This window comes from Panthera onca, chromosome A1, assembly GCF_046562875.1.
Source record: "Panthera onca isolate mPanOnc1 chromosome A1, mPanOnc1 haplotype 2, whole genome shotgun sequence".
In the NCBI taxonomy this organism is placed as follows: domain Eukaryota; kingdom Metazoa; phylum Chordata; class Mammalia; order Carnivora; family Felidae; genus Panthera; species Panthera onca.
Window position 1 is genome coordinate 124,567,923 of NC_138339.1, and position 22,845 is coordinate 124,590,767.

A 22,845-nucleotide genomic window follows, 5' to 3' on the forward strand; every position below is an offset into this window, starting at 1 on the left:
GGAAGAAGTCTTGCACAGATAAAGCTAGAGCATTATTGTCCACTGAAAGGATTCTGTTTATATTATCAGAGAAATAGGAAGCCCTTGAAGGATTTTCAGCAGAGCTAACAAAAATCATGTCAATGAAACCACTCATATTTAAAAAGAACCACTCAAGCTGCTGTGTTGACAATAGACTATAGAGTGGAAAAGGGAAGAAATAAAGGAGACCTGTAAGAAGTTTACTGCAAACATGCAGGCAAGAGAGGATGTTGGCTCAGACCAGAGAGGAAGTGGTGGAGCTAATGAGAAATGGGTGGACTCTGAATACATGTTATTTTTTATTTGAGAGACACAGAGAGAGAGAGCGAGAGGGGCAAAAGGAAAGAGAGAAAATCTTAAGCAGGTTCCATGCTCAGCACAGAGCCTGATACAGGGCTCGATTCCATGACACTGGGATCACGACCTGAGCTGATATTGAGAGCTGGACACTCAAATGGCTGAGCCACTGAGGTGCCCCTGCATACATTTTAAAGATCAGACTAAAAGGATGTGCTGGCAGATTAGATAGGAAATGTGAGAGAGGGGAGTCCCAAATGACTCCAAGATTTTTGGCCAAGCAACTGGAAGAATGCAGATGCTCATGACCAAGAGAGGAAACTACAGGAGAAGGAGGCTTATACGCAGAAGATCAGGCATATGGTCTTAGATGTGTTAGGTTTAGGTGTCTATTACAGATACCCAAGAAAAGGCAGTATGAATGTACTGTCTAGGTTAAAAAAAATAATAATGCCTGTTATTGTCAAGAAAATAGTGATTCCTGCTGACTGAAAATTTCAATGTCTCAATTTCTATTGACTTCTTTTAAAAAAAAAAAAATTTTTTTTTAACGTTTATTTATTTTTGAGACAGAGAGAGACAGAGCATGAACAGGGGAGGGGCAGAGAGAGAGGGAGACACAGAATCTGAAACAGGCTCCAGGCTCTGAGCTGTCAGCAGAGCCTGATGTGGGGCTCGAACTCACGGACCGTGAGATCATGACCTGAGCCGAAGTCGGACGCTTAACCGACCAAGCCACTCAGGTGCCCCTATTGACTTCTTAACATGGCACAAAAGGTTCACTATTTATTTATTAAACAATTTTCTTTAACGTTTATTTATTTTTGAGACAGAGAGAGACACAGCATGAACGGGGGAGGGGCAGAGAGAGGGGGAGACAGAGAATCAGAAGCAGGCTCCAGGCTCTGAGCCACCAGCCCAGAGCCCGACGCGGGGCTCGAACTCACAGACCGTGAGATCGTGACCTGAGCTGAAGTTGGACACTTAACCGACTGAGCCACCCAGGCGCCCCAAGGTTCACTATTTAAACGGATCTCAAACATTTCCCAAACGCGATGTAAGTAACTTGTCAGTTGGACAGACAACACAGATAACACAAGTTACCCATATATACTCTAATCCAGTTATCAGATCTCTGATGGCTCTTCCTTGGAAAAGCAGCAAAGGCTAGAGTTGTAGAAAGGACACTTACTGCTGAGGATGTAGAGAAGACCGGGGGGAAGGGTATGCCTGTGTCCAAGGGGGCTTGAGGAAGCTTTCCGGGTCCGGAGTGAAGGAGGTCTCGAAGGCTAGAGCCTTCGGTTTTGTTGTTGGAGGCAGTGGGACCCAGTAACAGACTGTTAAAAAGCTTTGGAGTCAATGGAGAGACCTTTGCAGTGGAGTTGAACGAGTCCAGCCCAAAGGGTGAATGAGACTCTTTACTGAGCACCGACCTCAGGGACCCTGCTTCTGTAAGGACATAACCAGGAATAGCATTAGGCATGACAAGTAATACCCAGCAAGCAAATGACTCCTAAAAATGAGCCAAGAGGGGAGGAGGACTTTCCCCTGCCCTGGTCCACAAACTACACACAGTTTGTCCAGGCCAACCTTGACAAGGTTATGACTATAGCAGGATCACGGCCAAGGAGAAGCTCTCCTACTTCTTCCTTCCTTTACCAGATCTGGATTTCAAATTTCCTTTTGTTCCAATCCATCTTTCATCTCCCTCACTTTCTAACATAGTGTTTCTGCAAGGGGGTCTTCAGAATACTTGTACTGGAATCACCTGGAGTGTTTACTAAAAATGGAGATTCCTGTTTGTACTCTAAGAGAATGTCATTTAATAGTTCTGGTGGGGCCCAGGAATCTCTATTTATAATAATTCCCCAGGCAACTCTTGGGCCCATGGAAAATCAACCCTGGCTGCATAACAGAACCAACTGGAAGGTTAATAAAAATCTCCTATCAATTCTGACTAAAGAGGTCTGGGGTACAGCCCAGGCATGTGCCTTTTCTTTTGAAGTTTTATGTTTTATTTCTTAAAAGTAGACTCCACGCCCAATGTGGGGCTTGAACTCATCACCCTGAGATCAAGAATCGGATGCTCTACCAACTGAGCCACTCAGGTACCCAGGCATATGTCTTTTTTAAAAAAGCTCCACTTCTGCAAAAATATTGAAAGCAATTCCCTCATTTTATGTGATTACCCAGAAAAAGCAAGCATCATGTTTCATAAACATGGATGGTCATGTGTGAGTTTGAAGAATCCGGGAATAAGTCCAGGTTCCACCCAAAGGCAGGGCAGAGGCTTGTGTTCGAGAATCTCACCTTTTGTTTCTTCTTTAGCCTTCTGAGTTGCTAAATCCGCCAACCAGTGCAGGGCAGATGAGGGGGGGGCTGTGTCAGGGCAAGGGGGCCTGATGGTTTTTAGCTCACTATTGCTATTTGAAGTCGAACTATCTGCTTTCAGAGACTCATCAGATCTGATGTCAGTGCTGTCAGCTTTGGGAACATGGTCAGTCTCTGATGTTGTTACTGCTGCAGTTCCTCCTCCGCCTGAGAAAGTGGTTTCATTTCCAGAAGAGGCACTAGGGTTTATGCTAGGGAGCTAAAGCACAGAAGGCCAACATGGTTAGAGTGCTGTTCTTGTGTAGGAAAAAAAAAAAACAAACACATAGCAAGGGCTACTGACACTAAAAAAGTCTGGGAAAACAACCTGAAACTGTCTCATAAACTATTTCATTCATTGATTAATTTAACACATATTTAAGGAGTCCTACAACATGACAGAAACTATGCTTGGTTCTGTGAAAAGATCAGTGAACATAAAAATAAATAATACAATTTATTTTAAAATATTAAAATATATTTATTTAGCATGCCTGAGGCTCAGTTTCTGCAATGGTAAACCGATGATTAAAATGTGACCTCATAAAGCTGTTCTGAGTATTAAATGAGATAGTATATGCAAAGAGCTTAGTAGAGTGTTTGGCATACATCAATGTTCCATAAATGTTTACTATTCTATTACTGAATTTTCCACATGATTTGCTCTAATATGTCAACTCTATTGAAAATATATCTTGAGATCCCTCAGCCTTAATTCCTGTACCTCCTACAGACCATGAATTAGTAGTGTTCCTGGAAAGCACTCCAAATATAAGCAAGTTAGCTGTGTGTGTGTGTGTGTGTGTGTGTGTGCGCGCGCGTGCGTGTGTGTTTAAAACGGCCTCTTGTTCAAAACAGTTACCATCAAACCGGAATGACCTCCACCTCTGATAGAGCAATGAGCAAACCACTGCCTCTCTGGAGGCTTGGGATTGTTTTCAGAGTAGAATGATCCCAGCTCAGCAGGCCAATCTTCATATTTCTGTCCTCAGTACCTAACATGACAAGGACAGGGACCATGCACACATATTGGACTGCCTTCCTGTTAACCTTTTTTATACTCTTCACCTATACAAGGACCCTGAGGTATAAATCTTGACAAGATGAAAAGAATCTCATTGTGCTACTTATCAACCCAGCCTGAATTGGTTTTAAAGACAAATAAAGAGAAACTCATACCAGCTGGAGGGAATTAAAATCCCTTGAGTAACTTTTTGGGGGTTCTCTCTAGATAGGCTTCTCCATCCCCTAATTCCTCAGGAATCCTACAGTAGCCTAGGACAACACAGGTGAAAATGGGGCATTTCCTGGTACTAAGAAGAGAAGTTTCTCTCATTCATACCCACACATACCACTTTACCTGTGACATCCCATTGGTGACAGCAGGTCTCAACACAGATTTGTTTTGCCGACTAATACAAGGGCAGTTTGCTTTTATTCCCCACTTGCCCCGGGCAGCATGTACCATGTCTCCAATATTGTAAAGAGCTGGGAGAAAGAGAGCAACAGAAGCCTCAGAATGTTTTATGTGCCAGATATTGTGCTAGCGATCTCATTTACATTATCTTCCTCAATCCTTACCCACATTTCAATGAGGTGGCAGCTATTACCCTCAACATTTTTTTAAAGATATTATTTATTAGGGCACCTATGTGACTCAGTCGGTTAAGCATCTGACTCTTGATTTTGGCTCAGGTTGTAATCTCACAGTTTATGGGATGGAGCCCCGAGTCTGGCTCTGGTGCTGACTGTGGAGCCTGCTTGGGATTCTTTCTCTCTCTCTCTCTCTCTCTCTCTCTCTCTCTCTCTCTGCCCCTCTCCCATTTTCTCTCGAAATAAACAAACTTAAAAAAAAAAAAAAGGACTATTTTTTTAAGTTCATTTTTTAAGCAGGCTCCACACCCAACATGGGGCTTGAACTCACAAACCTGAGATTAAGAGGTCCATGTGCGGGGCACCAGGGTGGCTCTGTCAATTCAGCGTCAGACTTCAGGTCATGATCTCACCATTTGTGAGTTCGAGCCTGCATTGGGCTCTGTGCTGACAGCTCAGAGCCTGGAGCCTGCTTTAGATTCTATGTCTCCCTCTCTCTCTGTCCCTTCCCTGCTCATGCTCTGTCTCCATCTCTCAAAAATAAACATTAAACATTAAATAAACATTAAATAAACATTTAAATAAACATTAAAAAAATAAAAATAAGGAGTGCCATATGCTACCAACTGAGCTAGACATGTGCCCCTAAGGATTTTAGTTTTTAAATAATTTCTACACCCAATGTGGGACTTGAACGCACAACCCCAAAATCAAGAGTCTCATACTCCACCAAATGAACCAGCCAAGCACCCCATACTCTCAATTTTTGATGATGAAAGTGATACTCAGAGAACATCATTTCTCAAATACATATAGTTGGTAAATGGAAGTACTAATACTTTAACCCAAGTATAACTAGCCTAAAGTTCTGTGTACTCTTAACAAGTTACACTCTCTCCCTGTTACAGTAAATATTAAGGTGTCTTGCAGGAGAAACTCTAGGGGGTAGATTCCCTTCTGTTCAAGAGCATGTAAAACATTTTAATTTTTTTTTATTAGTTTTCTTTATTTTTGACAGAAAGAGACAGAGCCTGAGTGGGGGAGGGGCAGAGAGAGAGGGAAACACAGAATCCAAAGCAAGCTCTAGGCTCTGAGCTGTCAGCACAGAGCCTGATGCAGGGCCCGAACTCACGAACCATGAGATCATGACCTGAGCTGAAGTCAGACGCTCAACCCACTGAGCCACCCAGGCTTCTCGACCATGTAAACATTTTAAATTGTACACGTGAGATTTATATACTTTAACTTATATCTAAAAAAAAAAAAAAAAAAAAAAAAAAAAAAAAAGGAAAAGTGGGGAAAAAGCAGACCAATGTAAACTTAACGTGAACATTTAACCAATGCTTAGATCAGTAGGGAGCAAGCATCCTACCAGTGCCCTGAAGGAGCCCCTCTGCTTGGAAGCGCTGGGGTATAAAGGATCCAACGAGTGCCCTCTGCCACACTGGAGGAGAATATAGGCAGTAGATTGACCATCTTCAATGTGTGTTATTGTAAGTATGGAAGGTGAAAACACACTTTTTGGAGGAATCATTGAAATAATGATTTCAATAGTGACATAAACATGACCATTCATAGGCTGCCTTCATGGATTCAAAAGGTTTGCTTACCTTCAGCTGGATTTTTACAAGCCTAAAAGCAAAGGTCTTTCTGGAAGCATGTGGGACTTTTTTCTATTCTGGTCCTGCCAACCACAGGAATGTAAAATGTTATGTAGAAAAGTAACCAACTTCTCTAACCTGAAAGGTGAGGCATAGTGTGTGCAATGGCTGCATAGAATCTAACACATATCTGAAGATTCAAATACTCAGAAAAATCTGGGGAAGCTTAACAAAAATCAGGCTGAGATAAAACCATTTTACCAGATCTTATGATGTATGAATTAAACCTCAACTAAATAAAAAACTTTTTTTCCGGGGCGCCTGGGTGGCTCGGTCGGTTAAGCATCCGACTTCGGCTCAGGTCATGATCTCACGGTCTGTGAGTTCGAGCCCCGCGTCAGGCTCTGTGCTGACCGCTCAGAGCCTGGAGCCTGTTTCAGATTCTGTGTCTCCCTCTCTCTCTGCCCCTCCCCTGTTCATGCTCTGTCTCTCTCTGTCTCAAAAATAAATAAACATTAAAAAAAAAAAAACAAAAAAAAAAACAAAAAACTTTTTTTCCACCAAATTTACGTATTTTTTTTTTCTTTGCTTAAAAATATTTTTTAAGGTTTATTTATTCTGAGATAGAGTGTGCAAGTGGGAGAGGAACAGAGAGAGAAGGAGAGAGAAAATCTCAAGCAAGCTTCCTGCTGTCAGAGCAAAGCCGGATGCGCAGCTTGATCCCACAAACCCCAGAAATCAGGACCTGAGCTTAAACCAAGAGTGAGACACTTAACTGAGTGAGCCAACCAGGTGCCCCTATTTATTTACTTATTTATTTTTTAAGTTTTTTTATTCAAGTAATCTCAATACCCAATGTGAGGCTCGAACTCATGACACCAAGATCGACAGCCACATGCTCCTCTGACTGAGTCAGCCAGGAGCCACTCTTTCATCAAATTTAAAAAAGAACTCCTTTGGGTGCCTGGGCAGCTCAGTCATTTAAGCATCTAACTCTTGATTTCCACTCAGGTCAGGATCTCACAGTTCATAGGATCAAGCCCCAAGTTGGCTCTGCACTGGCAGTGCAGAGCCTGCTTGGGATTCTCTCTCTCTCTCTGCCCCTCTCCTGCTTGCATACTCTTTCTCTCTCTCAAAAGAAATAAACTTAAAAAAAAAAAAAAAAAAGAACTCCCTTACCTGTGCCAGGGATAATCTGTGTAGGCATGAGATTCTCTGGTTCATGGGACTGCCCCTTTGCACACTTCAACCAGGAGAAAACTTCTTCATCACCCATCTCCTCTGTCTCTGAAACAGAAATGAAACGACTTTATTTATATTACTAGGGTCATAAGATGTATCCCTCTTAGTGAGTCAGAGTTTCAGATCCTAAAGGCCATTTTTTTCTTCAGCCAAAGAAGATAGTATCTAACTTAAAAAAATCGACTTCACTGATTTACTGTTATTTATTGTATCTACATACAAAAAATCCAACAATTTAGTGTGCACTCCCATGAATTTTCATGAATGTATACAGCTGCATAAGCACTACCACAATCATAACATAGAACATTTCCATCTTCCTTCCTAAAGTTCCTTCGAGCCCTTTGCTTAAAGTCATTAGCCTTTTCTTAACCCCTGGTCACCAGTGGTCAACTTCCTAATACTAACATTTTTGCTTTTTCTAGAATTTCATATAACTGGAAGCATACAGTATATAGTCATTTGTGTTGGATTTATTTCATTTAGCATGATTGGAGATTCATCCATATTGTTCATGTATTGGCAATTCATTTCCTTTCATGGCTGAATACTATACTGTGGTATGGATATACATTTTTATTACCCATTTACCAGCTGGTGAACAGTTGGATTATTTCCAATTTGGGGCTATTATGAATAAAACTACTATTAACATCCAAGTACAATCTTTTGTGTGGACATATTTTCTTTTCTCATTTTTAAAAATGTTTATTTTATGTGTTTATTTTTGAGAGAGACACAGAGCACAAGTGGGGAGGGGCAGAGAGAGATGGGCACACAGAATCCAAAGAAGGCTCCAGGCTCAGAGCCATCAGCAAAGAGCCTGACGCAGGGCTCAAACCCATGAACCGTGAAACTGTGACCTGAGCCGAAGTCAGACGCCTAACCAAGAGAGCCACCCAGGTGCCCCTGATGTTTACTTATGAGATGGACAGACAGAGAGAAAGCATGAGCGTGGGGGGGAGAGAGAGAGAGAGAGAGAGAGAGAGAGAGACAGAGAGAGAGAGACACAGAATCCGAAGCAGGTTCCAGGCTCGGGGCTGTCAGCAACAGAGCCCAACTCTGGGCTCAAACTCACAAGCTGTGAGATCATGACCTGAGCTGCAGTCGGACGCTCAACTAACTGAGCCACCCAGGTGCCCCATGTGTGGACACATTTTCATTTCTCTCATAAACATGTAGAAGTGGGATGCTGGGTCATATGGAAAATTTATGTTTAAACTTATAAGACATGGTCATACCGTTTTCCAAAAGGATGGTACCAATTTCCATTCCTACCAGCAACTGTTAAGGGTTCTAGTTCCTCCACATTCTTGGAAACACCAGGTACTGTCAGTTTCTAAAATTCTAGTCTTCTAAGTGGGTAGAGGGGTTTCTCGTTACGGTTTTATTTTTTCCTTTTCCAAATGAGTAGTGGTAATTTTTTTAATGCATTTATTTTCCATTGATCTATCTTCTTTGATAAAGTATCTGTTCAAATCTTTTGCTCACTTAAAAATCAGGTTGTTGTCTTCTTACTGAGTTGTGAGAGCTCTTTATGGTGGATTCAAGTCCTTTAACAAATAGGGAATCAGCAAATCTTTTCTCCCAATCTGTGGCTTGTCTTTTCATTTACTCAAAGTGTTGTTTGAGGAGCAAAATATTTCAAATTTGATAACAATTCTTCTTTTGCTTTTTGTGTCCATACAAGTAGTTATCCAACTCAAGGACACAAAGATTTTCTCCTATTTTTTTTCTAGAAATTTTGTAGTTATAGCTTTTTATGGTTAGGCCTACAATTTACTTTTGATATATCGTGTGGGTAAAAATAAAGCTCATTTGGGGCGCCTGGGTGGCTCAGTCAGTTATGTGTCCACCCGACTTTGGCTCAGGTCATGATCTCACGGTTCATGAGTTTGAGCCCCACGTCAGGCTCTGTGCTGACAGCTCAGAGTCTGGAGCCTGCTTCAGATTCTGCATCTCCCTCTCTCTGTGCCCCTCCCCCACTCATTATCTGTCTCAAAAATAAACACTAAAAAATAAACAAATAAAGCTCACTTTATTTAGTACAGATACACAATTATCCCAGTACCGTTTGTTGAACTATCTCTTCCCAACTGAATTATCTTGGCACCTTCATTACCTAATCAGCCGACTATATATGTGTGTACATCTCTGCTGTTGTATTACCACAGTGCCTTAAATTCCTGTAGCTGTATAGTCTTAAAATGAAATAGTATAAATCCTCCAAATGCCTTCTTTTTCAAAATTGTTTTCGTTATTCTAGTCTTTTTTTTTTAAGTTTATTTTTGAGAGAGAACATGCAAGCAGAGGAGGGGCAGAGAGAGAGACAGAGAGAGAGAGAGAGAGAGAAAGAGGGACAGAAGATCCAAAACAGGTTCTGTGCTGACAGCAGAGAGCCCAACATGGTGCTTGAACTCATGAACCATGAGATCATGACCCAAACTGAAGTCAGACCCTCAACCAACTGAGCCACCTAGGCACCCTTAAATTTATTTTTTGAGAGAGACAGTGTGAGTGGGGGACAGAAAGAGAATTTTAGGCAGGCTCCATGCTGAACACGGAGCCTAACATTGGGCTCCATCCCACAACCCTGGGATCATGACCTGAGCCGAAATCAAGAGACGGATGCTCAATCAACTGAGCCACCAAGGCACCCCATGTGTTTCTTACCTATTAATTGAATTTATCCTTAAGCACTTCATGGTTTTTTGATGTTACTATAAATGATATTAATTTAAAAATTCAATTTCTAGTTGCTCATTGACAGCATATAGAAATATAATTAATTTTTGTTCAGTTTGTCCAGTAATCTTGCTTAAACTCACTTATTAGTTCTCGTAGCTTTTTTTGTAGATTACTTGGGGTTTTCTTTTTTAAGTTTTTTTTTAAGTTTATTTGAGAGAGAGAGAGAGAGGGAGTGCAAGCAGGGGAGAGGCAGAGAGAATCCCAAGCAGGCTCCATGCTCTCAGCAAAGAGCTCAGCGCAGCTCTTTGAGCTCAATTCCATGAACCGAGCTGAAAGCAAGATTCAGAGAGTTAACTGACTGAGCCACCCAGGCGCCCCACCCAACGTGGGGCACAAACCCATGGCCCCAGATCAAGAGCCATATGCTTTTCCGACCAAGCCAGGCAGGAGCCCTCCTTGGGGTTTTCTATATAGATGATCATGTCACCTGAGAATAAAACACATTTTACTTGGGGCACCTGGGTGGCTCAGTTGGTTAAATGGCTGACTTTGGCTCAGGTCATGATCTCACGGCTCATGAGTTCGAGCCCTGCATCAGGCTTGCTCCTGTCAGTGTAGAGTCTGCTTCGAATCTTCTGTCCCATCCTTCTCTCCCTCACTTGCTGTCTCTCTTTCAAAAATAAATAAATCTTAAAAATTTTTTTTACTTCATTCCAGTATATGCTTTTTGCGGGAGGGATGGCATTATGCTTTTCTTTGTCTTTTATTTCTCATGCTGACTAGTAACTCCGGCTCAGTGCTGAATAGAAGCTGTGAAAACAGGTATTTTTGTTTGCTCCTGATCTTAAGGAGAAATATTCAGTCTTTTGCATTATGTAAGATGTTCCTATCTATACCTAGGTTCAGTGTTTTTCGACCCTTATTTCTTTATCACTTCCCTCCCAAGACCTTTATAGACATTTTTTTTTTTTTTTTTTTTTTTGGTAATTATACTACCCACCCCAAGAAAACTGAATGCAAGATATAGTACAGATCTGTATTGTATATACTGTTTCATTTTCCTTCTTCTTTTGAATTAACTGCTTTTGTATGATTTGCCTTTGTCTACACTTTTGGCTGACTGGCTATATACACCTCTTTATTTGCTACTGTTTGTTCTTGGGTTTGTAGTATCTCTAGCTTACCACAGTCTGTCTTCAAATAGTATACCACTCTTCACATACTGTGTAAGATTCTTATATTCTTCCATTTCCCCTTCCTTTGTGCTATTACATATTTTAATTTTACACATTTAAAAAAAATTTTTAATGTTTATTTTTGAGGGAGACAGAGTGCAAGCAGGGGAGGGGCAGAGAGAGAGAGACGGACACGACAGACAGACAGAAAGACAGACAGACAGAATCCAAAGCAGGCTCCAGGCTCTGAGCTATCAGCAAAGAGCCCAATGCGGGGCTTGAACCCACAAATCATGAGATCATGACCTAAGCCGAAGTTGGACGTTTAACCGAGCCACCCAGGCACCCCTAATTTTACACATTATAAGCCCCAAATTACTTTGTTACTTTTGCTTTAAACAATTATCTTTTAAAAAGTTTAAAAATAAGAAAAAGTCTTTTATATGTACTCACATATTTACCCACAGATGTTCTTCATTCCTTTGTGTAAATCCAAATTCCCTTACTATATCTTTTTTTCCCCTGCTTTTGCACTGTGAATCTGCTGGTGATGAATTCTACCAGCTTTTCTTTGTCTGAAAGACTATTTCACTCTCGTTTTTGAAGATATTCTCACTAGGTATGAATTTTAGGTTAATAATTGGTTTTCAGCACTTTAAGATGCTGTTCCGTTGTCTTCAGTGGAAGAGCGTTTCTGACAACTTGGCTGTCATTCTTATCTTTGTTAGTTTGTATATATAAAGTACTTTTTTTCCCTCTTGTGATTTTCAGATTTTCTCCTTATTGCTTTTCAGTAAGGTGGGTAATGATGTACTTTGGTGTGGTTTTCTTTTAATTTAAAAAAATGTTTATTTTTGAGAAAGAGAGACAGAGTGCAAGCAGGGGAGGGACACAGAAAGAGGGAGACACAGAATCGGAAGCAGGCTCCAGGCTCTGAGCTGTCAGCAGAGCCCGACAAGAGGCTCAAACACACAAACTATGAGATCATGACCTGGGCCAAAGTTGGATGTTTAACCAACTGAGCCACCCATGTGCCCATGCTTCTTCTGAGATTTATTGTTGATTTGTGGTTTTATAGCTTTTCATCAAATTTGGAAAATTTTTGGAATTTTTCAGGTATTTTTTTGTATCTGCTCTCTGACCATTTCTGCCTGATATTTCCTATACATAAACAAGGCACTCTTTAACTTATAAATTTAAGTCTTTCTTCTCTTTGTGCTTAGTTTTGGATAGTTTCTATTGTTACATCTTTAAATTCAGCTTCTTGTGCAGTATCTAATTTGTCATTAATCCCACCTAGTATAATTTTTGGGGGATTTTTTAATCTCTAGACCATTTATTTGGGTCTTTTATGTATTTTCTATTTCTCTCATATTTCCCTTTATGTATTTATTTTTATTTTTTGAGAGAGAGAGAGAGACAGGGAGGGGGAGGGAGAGGGAGAGCGAGTGAGCATGTGCTTGAGTGAGGAAGGGGCAGAGGGAGGGGGAAAATCCATGTCCAGTGTGGAGCCCAACGTGGGGTTTGATCTCACTACCGTGAGATGATGAATTGAGCCGAAATCGAGTCGGATGTTCAACCAGCTGAAATCAAGAGTCGGATGCTCAATGACTGAGCTACCCAGGTGCTCTTCCCTTTATGTCTTTAAATATATTCATATGATTTATAATAGCTGCTTTAAGGCCTTTTTACAGTAATTCTATCATCACTGTCATTTCTGGATGTGTTTCTATTGAATGTTTCTTTCCCCCAGATTATTGGTCACATTCTTTTTTTGCATACTTGATTATTCTTTTTTTTTTTTTAATTTTTTTTTTTCAACGTTTTTTATTTATTTTTGGGACAGAGAGAGACAGAGCATGAACGGGGGAGGGGCAGAGAGAGAGGGAGACACAGAATCGGAAACAGGCTCCAGGCTCCGAGCCATCAGCCCAGAGCCTGATGCGGGGCTCGAACTCACGGACCGCGAGATCGTGACCTGGCTGAAGTCGGACGCTTAACCGACTGCGCCACCCAGGCGCCCCGATTATTCTTTTATTTAACAAAACTTTATCACTAAAGTATAGTTGACATGTACTGTTAACATACTAAAGTAGTTCTGGTGTACAACACAGTGATTTGACAATTCTATACATTATGCAATGCTCACTATAATAAATGTAGTTGCCATATGTCACCATACAATGTCATTACAATATTATTGACTATATTCTCTGTGCCATACTTTCCATCCTTTTGACTTATTTATCATTGGAAGTTTGTACTGCTTAATCCCTGATACGTATTTCACTCGCCCCACCCCCATTGCCTCCCTTCTGGCAATCACTAGTTTGTTTTCTGCATTTATGAGTTTGTCTTGTTTTTTTTTTTAATTAATTTTTATTTTTTTTAAAGTTTCATTTTTGAGAGAGAAAGCAAGAGTAGGGGAGGAGCAGAGAGAGAGGGAGAGAGAGGAAGTGAAGCGGGCTCTGCACTGACAGCAGAGAGCCCAATGTGGGGCTTGAACTCACAAACCATGAGATCATGACCTGAGCAAAAGCTGGATGCTTAACCGACTGAGCCACCCAGGCACCCCTATTTTTTTAAAGTGGTTTCTATGCCCAACGTGGAGCGTGAACTCATGTTCCCAGGATCAAGACATGCATGCTCTAGTGACTGAGCCAGAGAGGCACCCCTGTTTTGTTTTTTAGATTCCACATGTAAGTGAAAAATATGGTATCTTTATTTCACTTAGTGTAATACCCTGTATGTCCATCTCTGTTGCTGCAAGTGGCAAGATGTCATAGTTTTTTATGGCCAAGTAATATTCCATAATGTATATGTAGGTGTGTATATGTATATACACACTTAGGCTACTTCTATATCTTGCCTGTTGTAAATAACAGTGCAGTAAACATAGGGGTGCATATATCTTTTTGAATTAGTGTTTCCATCTTCTTTGGGTAATTACCCAGTAGTGGAATTACTGGATTGCATTTCTGTATTTTATTTTTTGAGAGACTTCCACACTGTTTCCACAGTGGCTACACAGATTTACATTGCCACCAACAATGCACAACCGTTCCTTTTATTTCCACACCCTCCCCAACACTTGTCATTTCTTGTCTTTTTGATACTAGTCATTCTGACAGGTGTGAGGTGGTATCTCATTGTAGTTTTTATGTGCATTTACCTGATGAGAGTGATGTGCAGCGTGTCTTCATGTATCTTTTGGCCATCTGTAGGTCTTCTTTGAAAAAATGTCTATGCAGGTCCTCTGCCCACTTTTTAATCGGGCAGTTTTAGGTTTTTTTTTTTTTTTTTTGGTGTTGAGTTGTGTAAGTATTCTAGTTTTGGATATTAACTCTTTATTGGATATATCATTTGCAAATATCAAATATCTTTTCCCATTCAGAAGGTTGCCTTTTTGTTTTGTTGGTGGTTTCCTTCGCTGTGCAAAAGCTTTCATTTATTTTTCTTTTGTTTTCCTTGCCTGAGGAGACATATCCAGAAAAATGTTGCTATGGCCAGTGCCCAAGAGATTACTGCCAGTGTTTTCTTACAGGTGTTTTATGGTTTTGGGTCTCACATTTAATTCTTTAATCCATTTTGAGTTTATTTTTGTGTATGGGGTAAGAGGGTAGTCCAGTTTCATTCCTTTGCATGTAGCTGTCTAGTTTTCTCAGCACCATTTACTTAAGAGACTCACACCTGATTATGCTTTTTTTTTTTTTTTTTTTTTTTTAAGTAAACTCTATCCTCATTGGGGGGCTCAAACTCAAGACCTTGGCTCTACCGAATGAGCCAGCCATTTAGCTGATTATTACTCATACCCTGATTTTTCCTGATTGAATGCAGAGCTTTGTGACTTTAATGTTTCAGAGTACTGGATTTTGTTGTAATCCTTTAAAGAATGTTTGATTTTAGTCTGGTGCATAGTTAAGTAACCTGCAGATCAGTTTGATCCCTCCAAGGCTTGCTTTACACTTTGTTATGGCATCTCCACAGCAGCCATTATTCTGGGACTACATTAGTCCCACTGCTAAAACGTGACCCTTGTGCACTCTTATCCAGAGTCTTTCCAGTCTGGCTTGTGGCGATACAAATGGTAAGTTCTGGAAATTATTCAGTCAATTGCTTTCTGAAAGTTCCTTTTTGGGCCTTAAGGAGTTTCACCTCATGTGTGTGCAGATCACTACAGAGCCAAAAACTGAGGTGATCTCTCTGCAGCTCTAACGTCTTCAGCACTCTGCCTCACTCTTCTCAGACTCTTATCTCTGTTTCAGCTCAGTGAGACTGTCAAACTGGTGTAGTTGCTTTTCCCTCTACTACAGCCTGGAAACTGCCTGCGGGCAGTAAACGGGAGCAATTGTAGGATGTGCCTTGTTTCTTCCCTTCTCTTAAGAGACAGACTCATGCTGCCTGCTGTCCAATGTCTAAATCCATGATTTCATATATTTAGTCTGGTTTTCTTATTGTTTATGGCAGGAGGGCAATTCCTGTAGAAGTTAATCTTTCGTGGGCAGAAGTGGAAGATCTAACAGCTACATAACACATAGTACCTAGTGGATGTCAGGCCCTGTGCTAACCATTTCAAGTACATGATCTCATTTAATCCTCACAACAATGCTGTGAGAGAAATACTCATATTATCTTTGTTTTATAGATAAGGAAACTGAAGCTCTGAGGGATTAAGAAAATAGTCCAAGATACCACAGGTGGTATAAAAGATGTGGAAGTAGGATTCAAATCCCAGTTGCATACCTCTAAACCACCATGTTCCAATGGTTGCACAATATCTCTGAAGAGGGAAGGATGAGGTTAAGGGGCAAGTAGTAAGATAAAGCAAGGAAAAAAGGAAGCACAAGATTTGAATAGCCTTTTTCCAAAGATGAATACAGCCAACAAGCACATGAAAAGATGGTCAACACCATTAGTCATCAGGGAAATGCAAATCAGAATCACACAATGAAACAGGGACTACTTCATAGCCACTGTGATGGCTATAACCTAAAAGGCAGACAATAATAAGCATTGGCAAAGACGTGGAAAAACTGGAAGCCTTGTGCATTGCTAGTGGGATTATAAAATGATGTAGCTACTATGGAATACAACTTGGCAGTTTCTGAAAGAATTAAAAACATAGGACTGCCATATAACACATAAAATCCATTAAGTATATACTCAAAAGAAATGAAAACCTATGTTCACACAAAAACCTGTACACAAATGTTCATAGTGGTACTTTTCATAATAGCTCAAAACAGACACAACCTACATGTCCACTGACTAATGAATGGATAGACAAAATATAATACACCCATACAATGGAATATTATTTGGCAACACAAAAGAATGAGTTAATGATACATGCTATCACATGGATGAAGCTTTAAAACAGTATGCTAAAGTGAAAGAAGTCAAGTCACAGGAGGCCAAATATCGTATGATTCCATTTATATGACATGTACAGAACAGGGAGAGATGAGACAGTAAGAAGATTAATGGTTACCAAGGGTTGAGGAGAGGGAGAAAAATAGGGAGTTAGTGCTACGGGTTACATTTTTTTTTTGGAAAGACAAAAGTGAAATTTGATAGTGGAAATGGTTGCACAACCTTGAGAATATACTAGAAACTTTTGAATTGTACACTTTCAAAGGGTGAATTTTATGGCATGTGAATTATATCTCAATAAAGATGTTGTTAAAAAAAAAACACACAAGGGAAGATGAAGAATAACTTTCCTTGGATTGTTTTAGCCTTCCCAGTTAGGCTGGAATATTGGCAACCATAACGCCTCATAATGCAACAAAAATGAGTGAAGCTAAGCAGCTAAAATGGGGGCACAAACCCATTCTTGCTTCAAGTCCCATACCTCCAATGACAGGTTACCTTTAGAATTGAACAGGACAATATTTGCTCACCACTGCGCGGACGGCTTTTTCTGAGCCTGTAACAGTCAAGGCAGACCCCAAATCCACATTTGCGACAAACCCAGTGGATGTTGAAGAGAGTTGTTTCACATACATCACACATCTCCCGCACACCACGCACTGCTCGCTTCCATGCCACTTTCTCTGGTGGAAAGAGGAAGAGGGATATTGTTGGCATTGATCATCCTGAATAACAGTAAAAGACTACAGATCCACTGACTGCTCCTCAAACTGTTTTGTCCAGCAATCAAACTCAAAGATGCAAGAAGCTGGTGTTTCTATAAATGTAAGAGAAACAAAATAGATGGAATTGTTAATATTTCTAAACAAGTGTCAACGATATAAATGCCACGTGTTGTTATTTAAAGATACTGTAAAAATGTCAATGTGGGGGAGTCTGAAATAAGAGGATTCTTCACTTGAAATGTAGGGTATAATGTCTTGGGAGAATTTTCCTTGGTGTAGAAATAGGGTACAGTATCTCACAGATATGGAAACATCATCAGTGTCTGAATAACAGCGGGTTCTAGGTATGAAACATCGTACCTGCTAGCACTTCATCTACTCACAAACCATATAATATCACTTACTAATACAAATAGGTTCAAAGCAAACTCAAAGTATTTAGAGTGACCCAAACCCAGACAGGGATCAAGGAAGGAATAATGTCTGCTGGATATAGTTAGAGCCTCAGCTCCTTAGTTTGCTACAAAGAGAAGTCTTATCAGTCTTAATTTGTCCACAGAGAATGCCATTTGTCACTCTTTCTACTCCTGTGACGTAACAGAAAATACAAGTTCCCAAATAGAAGTGCCTGGAAGACAAGGAAGTGGGTGTCTTACGATGTGGCTCCACCATCATCATGGCCTCTTTCTCTGACATCACGAGCTGGCAGAACTGGTCCCCAACATTGGCCAGGATGTATTTTGAGGTTTCTAGGTCTATTCCTTCTGCAAGGGAGGAAGAGGGAATCCACAGGTTCATGGCATCAGGGTCACTCTGCTGGGGACTCAGAAACCCCTCCACACGGAGTACTCCCTTTCGAGTGAAGATCAACCTGAGATAGGAAGGCAGATAATCAAATACATGGTAAACAGCAGCCATGCAAACTAAAACACACCTAAAAGCCTAGGATCTACAAAAATTAAATGAGCCTTAAAAGGCATTAGAGTGCATTAAGAATTTTCACCCTAGTGGGGCACCTGGCTAGCTCAGTCAGAAAAGCATGTGACTCTTGATCTTGGGTTTATGAGTTCCATCCCCACATTGGGTGTAGACATATTTAAAAAGGAAAAAAAAAGGGGCACCTGGGTGGCTCAGTCGGTTAAGCGTCCGACATCGGCTCAGGTCATGATCTTGCGGTTCGTGAGTTCAAGCCCCGCATTGGGCTCTGTGTTGACCGCTCAGAGCCTGGAGCCTGTTTCAGATTCTGTGTCTCCTTCTCTCTCTCTGACCCTCCCCCGTTCATGCCCTGTCTCTCTCTGTCTCAAAAATAAATAAACGTAAAAAAAAAAAAAAATAATAAATAAATAAAAAAAAGGAAAAAAAAATTTTTTTAAGTTTATTCATTTATTCTGAGAAACAAAGAATGTTAGAGGGATAGATACGGGCAGAGATAGGGAGAAAAAAGAATCCCAAGGAGGCTCCACGCCGTGAGCACAGAGCCTAACGTGAGGCTTGATCTCATGAGCTGTGAGATCATGACCTGAGCCAACATCAAGAGTCAGATGCTTAACTGGCTGAGCCACACAGGCACCCCTCCAAATTTTATTTATCTATTTTTTTTAATGTTTATTTATTTTTGAGACAGAGAGAGTCAGAGTGTAGCGGGGGAGGAGCAGAGACGGAGGGAGACACAGAATCTGAAGCAGGTTCCAGGCTCCGAGCTGTCAGCACAGAGCCCGATGTGGGGCTTGAACTCACCAACCATGAGATCATGACCTGAGCCAGAGTCAGACGCTTATCCAACTGAGCCAGCCAGGTGCCCCCAAATTTTGTTTAAAAACTCATTTTCAAAAAATAAAAACAAAACAAAAAAATAAAAATAAAAACGAATTTTCACCCTATTTGACCAACACAGTATACATTCTCTGCAATAGTAGAAAGGTTTATTATTAACACTTAATATGTCTGGGTTCTTTAAAAAGCTGTGTCAAGAAACATCTTTCAGTTTCTCTATCCACCTGAGTGGTGTGCACCCACACCACTGAACGTGACCAGAGGAAAATAGCCATGCTCATTGTCACATTTGAAATTCACGTCTAACTATGTCAGCTGAGCCCTTCATGTTGCCTTCCAGTTACAACAGTTTCCTGGTGCATGCCCTCTCCTAGATGCCTGTTTCGTAGCTTCTCTTTTCTTTTCTAACCTCCAATATAATTCTCTCATGAGGACCTTGTTATGTATTCCATGGAGAAAATACAAGAAGTCAGAAGAGATGTCCCCCAAGTTCCCAACACCATACTACCATGCCTTCCTGCAACTGGGCCCATGTTCCATCTGACGTGCTGCTGCTAGGAATGAACTAGGATCCCAGCGAAGACCAATCTCTCCACCTATGCTCTACATCCTCTACATCCTCTCACGTAGGCAGCCCTCCACATATTCTTTCTTCTACATCATCTATCTTCCTCTCTACTGAATCATTCTTGTATTTGAACTATCTCAAAAATTCTCTAAGAATTTTCTATCTCAAAAATCCTCTCGATCCCACACCCCCCTCCATTTATCTGCTTGTAAGAGCAATGTTTCTTGACCGAGTTGTCTATACTGATTGTTACCAGCTCCTCTTCCCTTTCATTTTCTTACTCCACTCCAATCAGGCTTTCCCTCACCAACATACCAAAACTGTTTTTTGATAAGGTCATTACCCCTCATTAAATCTAACGGTCACTTTCCGTTCTCATCTGACTTGACCCAATCCCCAGTATTTGACAGAGTTCATTATTCCTTCCTGGAAATACTTTCTTCACTTGCCTTCCAGGATACCTTACTGGCTGTTCTTTCTTAGCTGCCTTTACTAGCTCCTCCTCATCTTTCCCATCTGTCAATGTGGGAGAACTCCAGGACTCGGTCCTAGGAATGCTTCTCTTCTTTGTCTACATTTGGACTCCTTCAGTGATCTCAATTAGGCTTAAATACCTGATGACATCGAAATTTTTATCTGCCTGGACTTCTCCCCTCAACTCTAGAGTTGAGTTTCCAGCTGCCCTTTCAACACCTCCATCTAGAAATCTTTTTTTTTTTTAAGTTTATTCATTTATTTTTGAGAGAGAGAGAGAGAGAGAGAGAGAGAGAGAGAGAGAGAGTTAGTTAATTCAGAGGAGGGGCAGAGAGAGAGGGAGAGAGAGGGAGAGAGAGAGAATCCCAAGCAGGCTCTGCCCTGTCAGCATGGAGCCTAATGTGGGGCCCTAACCCACAAACCCTGATTTCATGACCTGAGCCAAAATCAAAAGTTGGACATTCAACCGACAGAGCCACCCAGGTGCCCCTCAATCTAGAAATCTAATAGGCATCTCAAATTTTACATGCCCAAATTAAAAGTTCCCATTTTCTTCCCCAAACCCGCTTTTCCCTAAGGAATCTCCTTATCAGTAAATTGCAGTCCCATTTTTCCAGTTTTCAGGTCAAAAGCTGTAGAATCCATTTCTTCTTTCATGCTCTACATCTGATCAATCAGAAAATCCTGTGAGTTCTACCTTCAAAATATATCCTTACTCCAACTGGACTCATCACTTCCATCACTAAGCTACTGTCATTCTCACCTGGATAATTCCAACAGCCTCCTAATTTCTCTGTGCTCCTGCCTTTGCCTCAATATAATCTATCCTCAGTAAGGTAGTCACAGTGATCCTTTAAAACATTCCTCAGCGTCACTCATCAACTCAAAACCTCCAATGACTTCTTATTCAGCACAAAAGCCAAGGCCCTTAGATTAGTCCTTTAAAATATGGACTCATCATTAATTTTGTGACCTCAATTCCCCTGCCCCCATTCTGTATTTTAGCCACCCTAGGTCCACAAACACACCAGGAATATTCCAACCTCAGGACAGCTGCCCTTGTGCCCTCTACCCGGAAAACTTGTCTCTCAGAGACATGTGTGGTCCACTCCCTCACCTCCTTCATGTCTTTACTCAAGTCTTACTTATCTTCTCAAGTCATCCTATTTAAACTATAGCCTCTCTAGGGGCGCCTGGGTGGTTCGGTGAGTGCAGTGTCTGACTTTGGCTCAGGTCGGGATCTTGTGGTTCGTGAGTTCGAGCCCCGCGTTGGGCTCACTGCTATCAGCACATGGCCTGCTTTGGATCCTCTGTGCCCTACTCCCTCTGCCTCTCCCTCGCTCACATGCACATGCTCTCTCTCAAAAAAACAAAAACAAAAACCCCTCACTAAACTGTTGGCTTTCTAACGTCCCCACAGTTCAATCCTCTTTCCTGTCCTTATTTTTCTCAGTTATTAACAGCTAACATGCCATACATTTAATCTCTTTTCCTTATTTATTGTCTGCCTCCTCAGCAAACCTCTTAAGGGCTAGATTTTTATGGTTTTATACAGTGTTTAATCCTCAATGCCTACAACGATGGCTGGCACAGAGTATGTGTTCAGTAAACATTTGCAGAATAAGTGAAGCTACACTATGTGGATAAATCATTTGGATTTCTGTTTCTTAAAAATTAAGAATTCTTGGAAGATTGTTTAGAAGAAATTCTTTTTCTAAGTTTATCAAGCAGAAAAAAGTGACTATCTGCTGTTTGATAAAAGCAGGGATACTCCCAGGATTTTCATCAGTTATATCTATTTCAAAGACACTTCACATATCTCCTCATCTTACTTGCCTTTCTCCCTGAGACTCAAGTTACTCTAGCACTGTAGAGGAATAAAGGGTCAGACACATCCATAATACAAAATAGCATCCTCTGCTTCTACCACTGGTTTCAAATGGAATCCAAATTAGGAATGACTCAACGTAGTTCAGGGGCCAGTGGCTGAGCTATTCAGTTCCCTAAGGACAAAGCCACAAGTCACTTCACAATCCAAACCGAATGGCTACTATGGATAGAGCCTCAGCAAAGACTCAAGAGCAAACAGGTTAAGGAAAACAAGGAATAGACTGGACATATGCTTACAGATTCAGAGAGTGGGAGTTGTATATCACTAACGGAAAGTGGGAAGGAGACAGGCAGGTTTGGGTACCTCCGGAAGTGAAAGAAGCGGCAGGCCACAGTGGAATCATCTTGCTCCTGTTCTTTAAACTTCCGATACCGCTCCAGGCGGCATTCCCGACACTTGTGCAGGTGAGGAGCTACATTGATGCATGACCCATCCTGCAGGAAGGGCTCTCCAGACTGCTTCAGCTTCTTCACCTTGCTCACATCTTTTAGCACTGATTGGCCAACTGTGGCAAGGGAAGGAGAAACGGTTGGTCATGATTGGTATTAATGAGACCCAATAACATAATCCTCTTGGGGATGAATTCTTGTCCTGGCCTGGGTCATTGCTCCTTGCCATGGCTGGGCTTGTGTGCATCATGTCCAGCCGTGACAGAAAGGGAGGGAGCTAAGAGGCTTCAAAAGGAAGCTAAGGACCATGGAGAATTTGTGGGCATTGCCCCATTATAAGGAAACAACTCTGGTATGGGTGAGGAAAACCCAAGAAGGCAGAAGGTAGCCACTTGCCTCTAGACTTTCAGGATACGACTATTCTATTAATCACAGACTGTTGGGCCCCCATGGTACCAATTCCTAATGACAATAGTAATGGACGCTTGCCCTTACACATTCCTGGGCTAGAAGCTCATGGCATAGGAGTTAATGGCTTTTGGAAGAGGTGTTAAAACCTGATATATGTAACAGAGAGAAGTAAATTTGAGGGGTGATTCTTTTTGCCTAATTAAGTCTATGAAAGGCTGCTATGTGAGAACAGAGTCCAGTACTCAGGAATTCCT

General features: G+C 41.2%; 1 protein-coding gene across 2 annotated transcripts in view; it reads right to left on the reverse strand.

Annotated features, from left to right (window-relative positions):
* KDM3B (lysine demethylase 3B) overlaps positions 1-22,845 on the reverse strand; it is a 69,564-nt gene that overhangs the window by 11,728 nt on the left and 34,991 nt on the right. For both annotated transcript variants that reach the window (XM_060636010.3, XM_060636012.3), the window contains 7 exons: positions 22,095-22,296; positions 17,742-17,956; positions 16,891-17,043; positions 7,062-7,169; positions 4,049-4,176; positions 2,629-2,908; positions 1,511-1,767 (listed from right to left, as the gene is read on the reverse strand). In XM_060636010.3, the coding sequence (XP_060491993.3) occupies positions 1,511-1,767; positions 2,629-2,908; positions 4,049-4,176; positions 7,062-7,169; positions 16,891-17,043; positions 17,742-17,956; positions 22,095-22,296 (1,343 nt within the window). The remainder of the gene's footprint in view (positions 1-1,510; positions 1,768-2,628; positions 2,909-4,048; positions 4,177-7,061; positions 7,170-16,890; positions 17,044-17,741; positions 17,957-22,094; positions 22,297-22,845) is intronic.